Source organism: Colossoma macropomum, unplaced genomic scaffold, assembly GCF_904425465.1.
Source record: "Colossoma macropomum unplaced genomic scaffold, Colossoma_macropomum, whole genome shotgun sequence".
In the NCBI taxonomy this organism is placed as follows: Eukaryota; Metazoa; Chordata; class Actinopteri; order Characiformes; family Serrasalmidae; genus Colossoma; species Colossoma macropomum.
This window is the reverse complement of record NW_023494794.1, coordinates 16,270,527-16,281,999: the sequence shown is the minus strand read 5'-3', so window position 1 is coordinate 16,281,999 and position 11,473 is coordinate 16,270,527. Positions and strand designations below refer to the sequence as shown.

The 11,473-nt window shown below is 42.0% G+C and overlaps 1 protein-coding gene across 2 annotated transcripts; it reads left to right on the top strand.

The window, feature by feature from the left end:
- Positions 1–855: 855 nt before the first annotated feature.
- si:dkey-125i10.3 (calphotin) lies at positions 856–10,877 on the top strand. Of its 2 annotated transcripts, XM_036580367.1 has the most exons (7): positions 856–1,054; positions 2,513–2,565; positions 2,780–2,888; positions 5,710–6,540; positions 8,025–9,551; positions 9,839–9,944; positions 10,459–10,877. In XM_036580367.1, exons 2-7 carry the CDS (start codon positions 2,556–2,558, stop codon positions 10,564–10,566), a joined length of 2,691 nt encoding a protein of 896 aa, XP_036436260.1. In that variant the 5' UTR covers positions 856–1,054; positions 2,513–2,555; the 3' UTR covers positions 10,567–10,877. The 2 variants fall into 2 exon arrangements, with proteins under 2 accessions (XP_036436260.1, XP_036436259.1); XM_036580366.1 differs by lacking the exon at positions 856–1,054 and having other exon boundaries at positions 2,214–2,565.
- The last annotated feature ends 596 nt before the right edge of the window (positions 10,878–11,473 follow it).

Here is an 11,473-nt window from a genome sequence, read left to right as displayed (position 1 = left end):
CTTTTGGTGGTGCTGTTGTTCTTGAGTCCACAGACTTCCAAAATAATCAGCCTCAAGTCATTTGTTAACAGCAACTAAAATCAGGGTTGGGATGTAAGTATTCAGAATATATATTCCAAATACAGAAGCTAAATATCTGTATTCAGTCAGAGTTACATTTTGTAAATACAGTATTCAAAATAGAGTTACTTTTACATTTTTAGGAAAATAATAATAAAAATGCACTCTAAATAATAAAATAATATTATATAAATTATATATATACACACACAGATACACGCACATACACACACACACACACACACACACACACACACACATATATATATATATATATATATATATATATATATATATATATATATATATATATGTATGTATGTAGACTGAAAAATGAAAAATGTAGATTGATAAATCAGTGTGATCAGTTATTAATCTCAGCATTACTGAGCTCTGCTAAAGCCTAAGTAGACTGAAAAATCAGTGTGATCAGTTATTAATGCTTGATGCTTTTCAGCTGTTCAAAGCCATCAATGCTGAGTTAATTAAGACTAATTCTTCTTTCTGTAAACGACTGTCTGCAAATTTACACAGAACTTCAACATGTTAAAAAAGGGAAAACTCTCCCATATTAGGTTACTTTATCTGTTTTGTTTGCCCAGGTATGTATTCAGTAGTCATTATTTTTTACGTTTTTTGCCCAACCCTGTCTTAAACAATCTGGAACATTTCAAAGCCTTTCTTTGACAGAGAGAGAGGGTCTCAGTGTTGCTAGCCCACTTACACCAGTTCTTATCTGTTCTTTAAATTTGTTTCTCTTAAATATAACTTAACCAATCATTACAGACATGCTTTGTTTAGTTTCCAGAAATCATTAGACCATGTTTGAAGGTCTAAAAGGCCCTGAGGGTTTCTCACTGGTGAGTAGGAGTGGAAGTGCAGGTGCAGATGGGCGTATGTGAGAGGAATGAAGTGATCAGACTGGAATATCTGTGTTTGATAACGCTCACGCATTGCAAAGAGACCAGGCAGTGCAGCACTGACTCGCTCACAGGTAAGACTCTCTCTCTCTCTGTGTGTATCTCTCTCTCTCTCTTTCTCTCTCTCTCTCTCTCTCTCTCTCTCTCTCTCTCTGTATCTCTCTCTGTATCTCTCTCTGTCTCTCAGACACTCAGACAGGTGGGACTCATCAGTATTGATGTAAATGCCTGAGTTTGTGTTTCTGTGTGTAGCTCAATCTTCACTACAGGCTTGAAGTTCTTAATATGTTCCAAAATATAAACTTTAAGGCATTTAAAGCTTCAGCAAATCTTACTAATCTGTTGTTTTTACTGATCTTTACTCAACTGAGTTACTGCAAACCTGTACGCAGATCTGGGTGATATGGCAAAAAATATAATCACAATACTTCAAGAAAGTTTTCACAATAAACAGTGTCACAGTATTTACTGTTTTTTTTTCTTCACTATTTACTTCTGAGCTGCTCCAAATCCAATTTAACAGGACTAATTATGCTCTCTTTGATGAAACACACAGCTGGACAGTGTTCTTTAAGCACATATCTCATTTATAAGAGAAGCATATTGTGACTTGATGTGATGTAATTAATCACAATGGCAATAAATATCAGCCGTACACCCAGGACCTCTTACAGCTCAGTTAGTAGAAGATGGTTTTCTTACAGAGCTGCTAAACTATGTTAGGGAGGCAAACAAACGATTTTACATGCAAATTGAAAACATGTTTAGCTGGGAGCTGTGGTTCATTTTCACCTGATGTGTTTTAGAGCACTGTGTTTTATTGATAATCACTGTAACTAAAATGAAAAGTGTAATGTAAACCTTTTTTTTGTGTTGTTGTGCTGTAGTGTATTTTCAGTGCACTACTTTGCTGTCAGTATGTGGCTGTGTTTTGGTGTTTTTGTATTCAGACACACTTTTTCAGATTCCCTGGTTTGAATGGGCATTTTATGAGTGTGAGTTCACCGCAGTGATGTTATTCTGCTCTAATCATGAGCCGTGAGCTTAGAGTTACTCAGTGAGCTGCTTTGCTGTGTCGTTTGAGTCGTGATTGTTGACTGAGCTGTTCGGTTCTCTCTGATCATGCAGTCTGATCAGATAAGCTCCAGATAAAGTCAGTCAGAGGGAGAACGCAGCCGCGCCGGTTCCTCCACATTCTTCACTCCGACCTGCAGAGTGGAATGCAGCCGAATCTCCTAAAGGCCAAATGCCACATTCTTTACATTCTGTTATTCTCTCAGTCCTCCTCCCCTCCTCTATCACTCTCTCTCTATCGCTGCATCTTTCTTTTGCTCTAACATTTTCATTCTATCAGTTCATCACTCTTTCCTATTGTTCTCTCAGTCCAGCACTCCTGCATGCTTTCACTCTGCTTTTATTCTCTCCTGCCATCATGTTTTAACCTGCATTTGTCTGCTCCCGCATTCATCCATCCATTCATTCATTCATTCATTCTTTCTTTCATTCCTTTATCTTTCTCTGGTGTTTTTCAGTGTTGATGCTTCGCTCACACGGCTTCATTGAAGAACCTGCAGAATGTCAAGTGGTGCGTTTTATTTAAACACACACACACACACACACACACACACACACACACTCTCTATTGGACTTTATTCTTCCATTGCTTAAATATGTTTGGACTTGATCAGAAAAAATAGTAACACCAGGTTTGGGATCCACTGCAGGACTGTATTAACCATAAATATAAGAACAGTCAGAACTAATAAACAAACTGCATATAAAAGTGTTCTGTGTTTCAGACGTAGACCGGCAGGCGGTTCTCCGCACCACTAAGGTTCGAACGGCCCTAAAGAAAGATGGCAGCTGGATCCGCTGCAGCATTGACCAACCGGAAGACACGCAACCACAGTAACCACACAAACACATATAACCTCAAATAACAACTTACAGCATCATATAACTTCATATGGCTATGTACATCATGCAGTCTCATTAAACCACATACAAACACAGATAACATCATATAACAACTTACATCATATAATCTTATGTAACAACGTACAACATCAAATAATCGTATATAACAACGTACAACATATGATCTTATTTAACAATGTACAACCCCAATTCCAAACAAGTTGGGATGCTGTGTAAAATGTAAATTAATGTAAATAAAAACAGAATGCAAAGATTTTCAAATCTCATAGATCCATATTTATTCACAACAGAACATAAAACACATATCAGATGTTGAAAGTGAGACATTTTATCATTTCATGAAAAACAAGTTTCAAGTTTTAGGTTTCAATACTGATATTGCCGTATCAGTCGGTACTTGACTGAGAGGAATTTCTTTTGGCACTGCTCAAACACACACAACACAACACGCAAACAATATACACTTCTACACAAAACATATACAATCTCAGTAAAAGAAACAAACATTGACATAAACTAATCCACGTCAAGACTGTGGAGTGGAGTTCAAAGGTCTGATGGCAGAAGGGTCAGTACTATACTGAACTGAGATGTACAACATAAAATGCTTTGAAACCTTTTGCCAGAGGGAAGCTTTTTAAAAAGGTGCTCTGCTGGGTCTGAACTATCTGCATAGATTTTAATGCTTTCTTTTCCATCCTTTTGGCGTATATAGAAGCGATAGATGGAAGTTCGCAAACAATGATTTTGGAGGCAGAACGCACCACTTTCTCTAGCTGCTCTCTCTCATGTGCCACTGTACCACCGTACCAGACACCTATGGAGAAGGTCAACACACTTTACACTATAGCTCTATACAAGCGTATCATTCTCTAGTCACACAAAATTTGTTAAGCTGTCTGTATGATACTGTTATATACTTTATATTAATTCATTTAGAACTTGATGGCAGCAACACATCTCAAAAATTTGGGATGGGGCAACAAAAGGCTGGTAGTAAAAAAAGTAAGTGGTACTAATATAAAACAGCTGGAGAAACAATTTGTAACTCACATAACTGTGTATAAAAAGAGCATTTTAGAGAGGCAGAGTCTTCTTGCAGGTCGGGTCAAAGGGGAAAAAGCCCTGACCATCTCTCAAGATGGTGGCTTGGTGACCATTTATACCTTTGTGCGCCCCCATCTGGCAATCATGTACCTGCACATAAGGGGAAACACAACAGGGAAAACACAAAATGCCAGCACAAGGCACACAAAAGGTATATTATGACCAGGGGTCATAACAGAAGCAAAGATGGGCAGAGGTTCATTAATCTGTGAAAAACTGTGTCTAAAAATAGTGGAACAATTTCAGAAAAATGTTCCTCAATGTAAAATTGATATCCCACCATCTACAGTACATAGTATCATCAAAAGATTCAGAGAATCTGAAAAAATCCCTTTAAGCAAGGGACAAGGTCGATGGTCAATATTGGACGCCCATGATCCTCGGGCCCTCAGGCAGCACTGCATTGAAAACAGGCAAGATTCTGTACTGGAAATCACCGTATGGGCTCAGGAACACTTCCAAAAATCAGTGTCTGTGAACACAGTTCGCCATGAAATCCACAAATGCAAGTGAAAGATGCATCATGCAAAGAAGAAGCCATATGTCAACACAATCCAGAAACGCCGCCGTCATCTCTGAGCCAAAGCTCATTTAAAATGGACTGAAGCAAAATTGAAAACTGTTCTGTGGTCAGATGAATCAAAATCTGAAATTCTTTTTGGAAACCACGGATGCCATGTCCTGCAGACTCAAGAGGAGAGGGACCATCCAGCTTGTTATCAGCGACAGTTCAAAAGCCTGCATCTCTGATTGTCTGGGGTTGCATTAGTGCCTATGGTGTGAGCAGCTTACACATCTGGAAAGGCACTATCAATGCTGAACACTATATAGAGGTTTTAGAACAACATATGCTCCCATCCAGACAATGTCAGGGAAGGCCTTGCATATTTCAGCAAGACAATAAACCACATATTGCATCCATCACAACAGCATGGCTTCACAGAAGAAGAGTCCGGGTGCTGAACTGACCTGCCTGCAGTCCAGACCTTTCACCAATGTGTTGCTGCCATCAAGTTCTAAATGAGTTAATGTTTTTCATGAAATGGTAAAAAGTCTCACTTTCAACATCTGAAACGTGTTCTATGTTCTGTTGTGAATAAAATATGGGTCTATGAGATTTCCAAATCATTGCATTCTGTCTTTATTTACATTTATTTACATTTTACACAGTGTGCCAACATTTTTGGAATTGGGTTTGTACAACATCAGATAATCTCATATAACAATGTACATCATTTAACCCTATATATCCACATAACATGTTGTTGCTGTCAGAACAAACAAGTAACTTTGGAGAAGAAGGAAATTTCAGTTTCTTGCACCAAAAAAGGTTCTTCTATTGTTGCAAACTTGACATAACAATAGCAGAACCCTTGTTGGTACTACATAGAACCCTTTTCAAAAAGGTTCTATATGGAACCATCTAGAGAACATTCTTCATCAACCTGAGGGACCATTTCATAATGCAAAGACCCTTTTACTCATGCAAAGGGTTCTTTGAGTGTTCATGATTCTATGTAGAACCATTTTCTTCACTAAAGAACATTTAGGGCTATCTTTTTTGCAGTGTACTGCATGTGGTCAGCTCATAACGTAGAAAAACAATTTGACCTCGAATAACATATAAACACACTCTGTCTCACTGTCTCTCTCTCTGTCTGTCTGTCTCTCTGTCTCTCTTTAGGAAGTCTCCAGTCTCAGTGAAGCCACTGAATTTCACTCCTGTGAAGTCCAGCACGTTGTCCATTCCACAGAGCCCTGGCCCCCAGAGCCCCGCCCCACCAAGCCCCTTTCCCCACAAACCTACTCAGTCAAGCCTCACCCCCCAGAAACCTGCTCAGCTGAGCACCTCCCCTCCAAAGCCTGAGCCTACTCAGTCAAGCCTCACCCCCCAGAAACCTGCTCAGCCGAGCACCTCCCCTCCAAAGCCTGAGCCTACTCAGTCAAGCCTCACCCCCCAGAAACCGGCTCAGCCGAGCACCTCCCCTCCAAAGCCTGAGCCTACTCAGTCAAGCCTCACCCCCCAGAAACTGGCTCAGCCGAGCACCTCCCCTCCAAAGCCTGAGCCTACTCAGTCAAGCCTCACCCCCCAGAAACCGGCTCAGCTGAGCACCTCCCCACCAAAGCCTGAGCCTACTCAGTCAAGCCTCACCCCCCAGAAACCGGCTCAGCTGAGTACCTCCCCTCCAAAGCCTGAGCCTACTCAGTCAAGCCTCACCCCCCAGAAACCTGCTCAGCTGAGTACCTCCCCTCCAAAGCCTGAGCCTACTCAGTCAAGCTTCACCCCCCAGAAACCGGCTCAGCTGAGCACCTCCCCACCAAAGCCTGAGCCTACTCAGTCAAGCCTCACCCCCCAGAAACCTGCTCAGCTGAGTACCTCCCCTCCAAAGCCTGAGCCTACTCAGTCAAGCCCCGCCCCCCAGATTCCCACCTCTCTCCAGGACACGCACACCCCTTCAGGGTCTAAAGGAAGAGCTGGCCGCTCCTACGTGCTCTCAGCGCTGAAGAAGTTTGAGTAAGTGTTAAACTCTAAACATTGAGAGAGTTCATATGAAATTACGGGACGATAGAAGGTGATGGAGTGAGATTCATGGAGCTTTTCAACTCTTTTCATTTACACTAAAAAACAAAACTGAGGGTTAATGTCTGAGCTGAACTTCAGATAATAACCTGATTATATCATTAATTAATGTTATAAGTAATGTTATATATGTAGTCATATTTCAAAGCTAGTTAGCTAACACACACCAAATTGGGCTACTTGTTTTGCTGGTGTGAGTGGATCAGACACAGCAGAGCTGCTGGAGTTTTTAAACACTCTATCCACTCATTGTCCACTCTGTTAGACACTCCTACCTTGTCAGTCCACTTTGTAGATGTAAAGTCAGAGACGATAGCTCATCTGCTGCTGCACAGTTTGTGTTGGTCATCCTCTAGTCCTTCATCAGTGGTCACAGGATGCTGCCCACAGGACGCTGTTGGCTGGATATTTTTGGATCTCATTCCAGCAGCGACACTGAGGTGTTTCAAAACTCCAGCAATACTGCTGTGTCTGATCCACTCAGACCAGCACAACACACACTAACACACCACCACCATGTCAGTGTTACTGCAGTGCTGAGAATGACCCACCACCCAAATAGTACCTGCTCTGTGAGGGTCCTGTGGGGGTCCTGACCACTGAAGAACCAGGTAACAAAGTGCTCAGAGAAACAGATGGACTACAGTCTGTAACTGTAGAACTACAGAGTTAAACGATATGGTCAGTGGAGCTGATACAGTGGACAGTGAGTGTAAAAATAAAGAGCTGGATGTAATGAATTTCATCAATACTCTACAACCTCAGATCAACTATTAAAACTAAGCAAAAACTGCATGTATTGTAAATTCCTTTCTTCTTTTTTTCTGACAAACATGCTCAGTTTGTTCAGTTTGTTTACCTGCCTACTTTGCTAACAATCAAACACTATGAGGCAAATGTGTTATTTGCCCCCTGGTGGCCTCAGGGCAGCTACTGTATCACTGATCATGAAGACCTGCTTGGCTTGAAATGTTACTTGCTGAAGTTTAAAAAAAAAAAATTAAGGACAGTTTGCTGCCCCCATTAGCCTCCATGGTGATGTCACAGCTCACCTTCACTTCATCTACCAACCAGTGTTAGTGAACTGACCTTGGTTTAGAATGTGGGGTCGTCATGGTTCATAGCGCCGCTGTAGACATTTTCCACAAACACCAGCTCCAGTAAACGAACACCTGCTCCAAGCTGAGCTGTCGATCTTTCAGATACCGACAGCTTTTGAGGGAGAAAATGAAAACTGTTCCACTGAAGTTGCTGCAGCAGCAACTTCAAAGCACAAACTGCATGTTAACGTTAGGACACAGAAGTTCTTTTACTCTGTATGACAAAGTTTATTCCTTTATTAATTGCACAAAGTAATTTTTCTCAGCTTATCATCACGTGACAAACCACGGTGTTGAGTGTGCTTGTGTGTGTTTCAGGCCTGAACCGAAATCCAACGCTGCAGTCAAGTCACCTGTGAAAGCACATATAGTAGAAACACCTGCAGCAGGTACACCTGCAGTTAAGACACCTATAATAGGAACACCTGCAATCAAGGCACATCCTGTGGAATCCTCAACAGCGGAAATGCCAGAAGTACAAAAACCTGCAGTCAAATCACCTGAAGTAAAAACTCTAGCACCAGAAACACCTGCAGCAGGTACATCTTCAATTAAGACACCTTTAGTGGAAACGCCTGCAGCAAAGGCATTTGTGGTAGAAGCACCTGCAGCAAAAGCACCTGTGGTAGAAGCACCTGCAGCAAAAGCACCTGTGGTAGAAACACCTGCAGCAAAGGCACCTGTTGCAGAAGCACCTGCGGCAAAGGCACCTGTGGTAGAAGCACCTGCCGCAAAGGCACCTGTGGTAGAAGCACCTGCCGCAAAGGCACCTGTGGTAGAAGCACCTGCAGCAAAAGCACCTGTGGTAGAAGCACCTGCAGCAAAAGCACCTGTGGTAGAAACACCTGCAGCAAAGGCACCTGTTGCAGAAACACCTGCGGCAAAGGCACCTGTGGTAGAAGCACCTGCGGCAAAGGCACCTGTGGTAGAAGCACCTGCCGCAAAGGCACCTGTGGTAGAAACACCTGCCGCAAAGGCACCTGTTGCAGAATCACCTGCCGCAAAGGCACCTGTTGCAGAATCACCTGCCGCAAAGGCACCTGTGGTAGAAACACCTGCCGCAAAGGCACCTGTGGTAGAAGCACCTGCAGCAAAGGCATTTGTGGTAGAAGCACCTGCGGCAAAGGTACCTGTGGTAGAAACACCTGTGGCAAAGGCACTTGTTGCGGAAGCACCTGTGGCAAAGGCACCTGTGGTAGAAATACCTGCGGCAAAGGCACTTGTTGCAGAAGCACCTGTGGCAAAGGCACTTGTTGCAGAAGCACCTGTGGCAAAGGCACTTGTTGCAGAAACATCTGTGGCAAAGGCACCTGTGGTAGAAACATCTGCGGCAAAGGCACCTGTGGTAGAAGCACCTGCGGCAAAGGCACCTGTGGTAGAAGCACCTGCAGCAAAAACACTTGTAGTAGAAACACCTGTTACAAAGGCACGTGAAGTAAAAACATCTGCAGTAGAAACACCTGCACCAAAGGCACCTGTTGTAGAAACACCTGTGGCAGAAAAACCTGTGGCGAAAGTACCTGTAGTTGAAGCACCTGCAATAAAGGCACCTGAAGTAAAAACACCTGCAGTTAAAGAACCTGGGACAGAAACACCTGTGGCAGGAACAGCTGCAGCTACACCTGCAGCAAAGGCACCTGAAGTGAAAAGACTTGCAGTTAAGGAATGTGTCATAGAAACACCTGCTCTTAAAGAGGAAAAACCTGCAGTAGAATCGTCCACACAGGTCAGCAAACCTGCTTCCCAGCCTTCAACCTCAGAACCGAGAGCAGAACTTCAGACTAACTCTGGACCAGCTGCTGCAGCACAAAACCCAGCAGGGGGCGCCAGCAAACCTCAAACCATGTGAGTCTGACTTTAAATATATGTGTTCTTCTGTGGTTTTATACAGGTGATGAGCTAACCTTAATGCAGTTAGCAGTGCAGGCTAACCATTCATGAACTACTACTCATTATTCATGAACTAATATGTATTATACAGTATCTAATATGAATTAATATCTATAAAGAAGCCAGTGTGGAGCCACATACAGACTCATATACAGATTTTAAAGGGTTAATATTTTTCTCTCTCTCTCTCTGTCTCTCTCTCTCTCTCTCTCTCTCTGTATTCTCTCTCTCTCTCTCTGCAGTGCTAAAGGGAAGGTCCTGTGCTCATTCTGTGCTAAGCCCGTTGACGGTAATGTGAAAATCTCTCTGAACGTTCCTCCGATCTGCTGCCACCCTGAATGCTTTAAGGTACCGTCAACATTCAGCCTCATCAATACACAATCACTTCTGCATGTTTTCCTCTTTGTGCTTTTTGTGCTGTTTACTTCTCACTAAATGTTGATAATAAATGTTGTGAACTGTGTGTTGCTCAGTATGTAGTTTACTGTGTGTGTATTAAACTGTTTGTTTATGTGTTTGGTGGTAACACAGAGTTGAATTACATCTTGTTGCACTGGATACAATGACCACGCGACATGTGTGGCAATAAAAGAATCAATCAAGTAATCAGTCAATCAATCGATCAGCTAGCTCTAACTTTTAAAAAGTAAAAAGACAATAAATACATAAAATACTTAATCAAACAAACAGGCCAGTTAGAGACGCTGAACTTTTCCGAGGACGCCGCAGATACAGGGGCCCCATTTTTAGTTTTTCAGGGATTTTTTTTGTGATTTTCAGGGGCAAAAAATTCCTACTGCCTCCCGGTGGCTGGGAGGAGGAGCTGCAGTGTGTTTATGTTTCCGTGTGTTTGTGTTCACAGTGCGGGAAGTGCGGAAAGCCACTGGGTGACCTGCTGTTCTCCATGTTCCACCACAGCGGGAACATCTACTGCGAGATCTGCTTCGACACCATCTTCCACAGCAGATAACTCATCACCATGGCAACCTGCTCTTCCCCAAGACTATGCATCACACCCGCAGCAACACTTCAACGGTTCTTTAATAAAGATAATGGTTCTATATAGAACCATAAACACTCAACAGACCATTAATATGATTAAATGATTCTCTGAAATGGTTCTTCGGACTGATGGAGAATGTTTTGCATGTGGTTCTATACAGCACCAAAAACAGTTCTGCTACTATGTACAAGCTTCACGTCGTGACAACAGCAGAACCCCTCTTGGTGCTATATAGAATCATATACAACACATTCTCCGTCAATCTGAAGAATATTTTATCATGCAGAGAACCATTTAAGCATGCAAAGGGTTCCTTCTTACAGAACCATTGTCTTTCTTGAAGAACCTTTAAAGAACCATATTTTTACAATTGTGGGTTTGTTGTTTTTCATTCACATAATCTGTAAAATATCTTTTCTGTATTGAACTTTTATCACCGAATGCAGTGACTCAAAAATCTGAGAAACACATTAAACTCTTATTTTGAAATAAACAACAGAAAATGTTCGATGTTGAAACACAAAGGAAAGTTTCAGTAAAAAACATTGAAGATTCTGCGTTTTTCATGCTGAAGCGAATCCGTGATGTTGACGATGTTAAGGTCTCTGTAAAAACCTCAGGTTGATTTTCGAGTCCTGCAGATTAACGAACTACTAAGAAATTCTAAAATTCATTCAGATGTTTAAGGTTCTACTTTTCACTCAAATCGTTATGACGAAAATCATTTCTGGCCTTAAAGCTGGTATTAAATTAGAAAATCATGTAAAACAGGATCGTTTTCACTCCAACCTGTTAGATCCGTAATGCGCCTCTATGTCTAGTGTGAAGTGCTCGTCTGTATTTTCTGTGTAACCAGATGAAAACTCCATCATAC

Bases quoted from the DNA above. Each gene is read 5' to 3' on its own strand.
- si:dkey-125i10.3 (XM_036580367.1), top strand. The intron at 2,889-5,709 runs GTAACCACACAA...GTCTCTCTTTAG, and splicing joins CCGGAAGACACGCAACCACA to GAAGTCTCCAGTCTCAGTGA. The intron at 9,552-9,838 runs GTGAGTCTGACT...CTCTCTCTGCAG, and splicing joins GCCAGCAAACCTCAAACCAT to TGCTAAAGGGAAGGTCCTGT.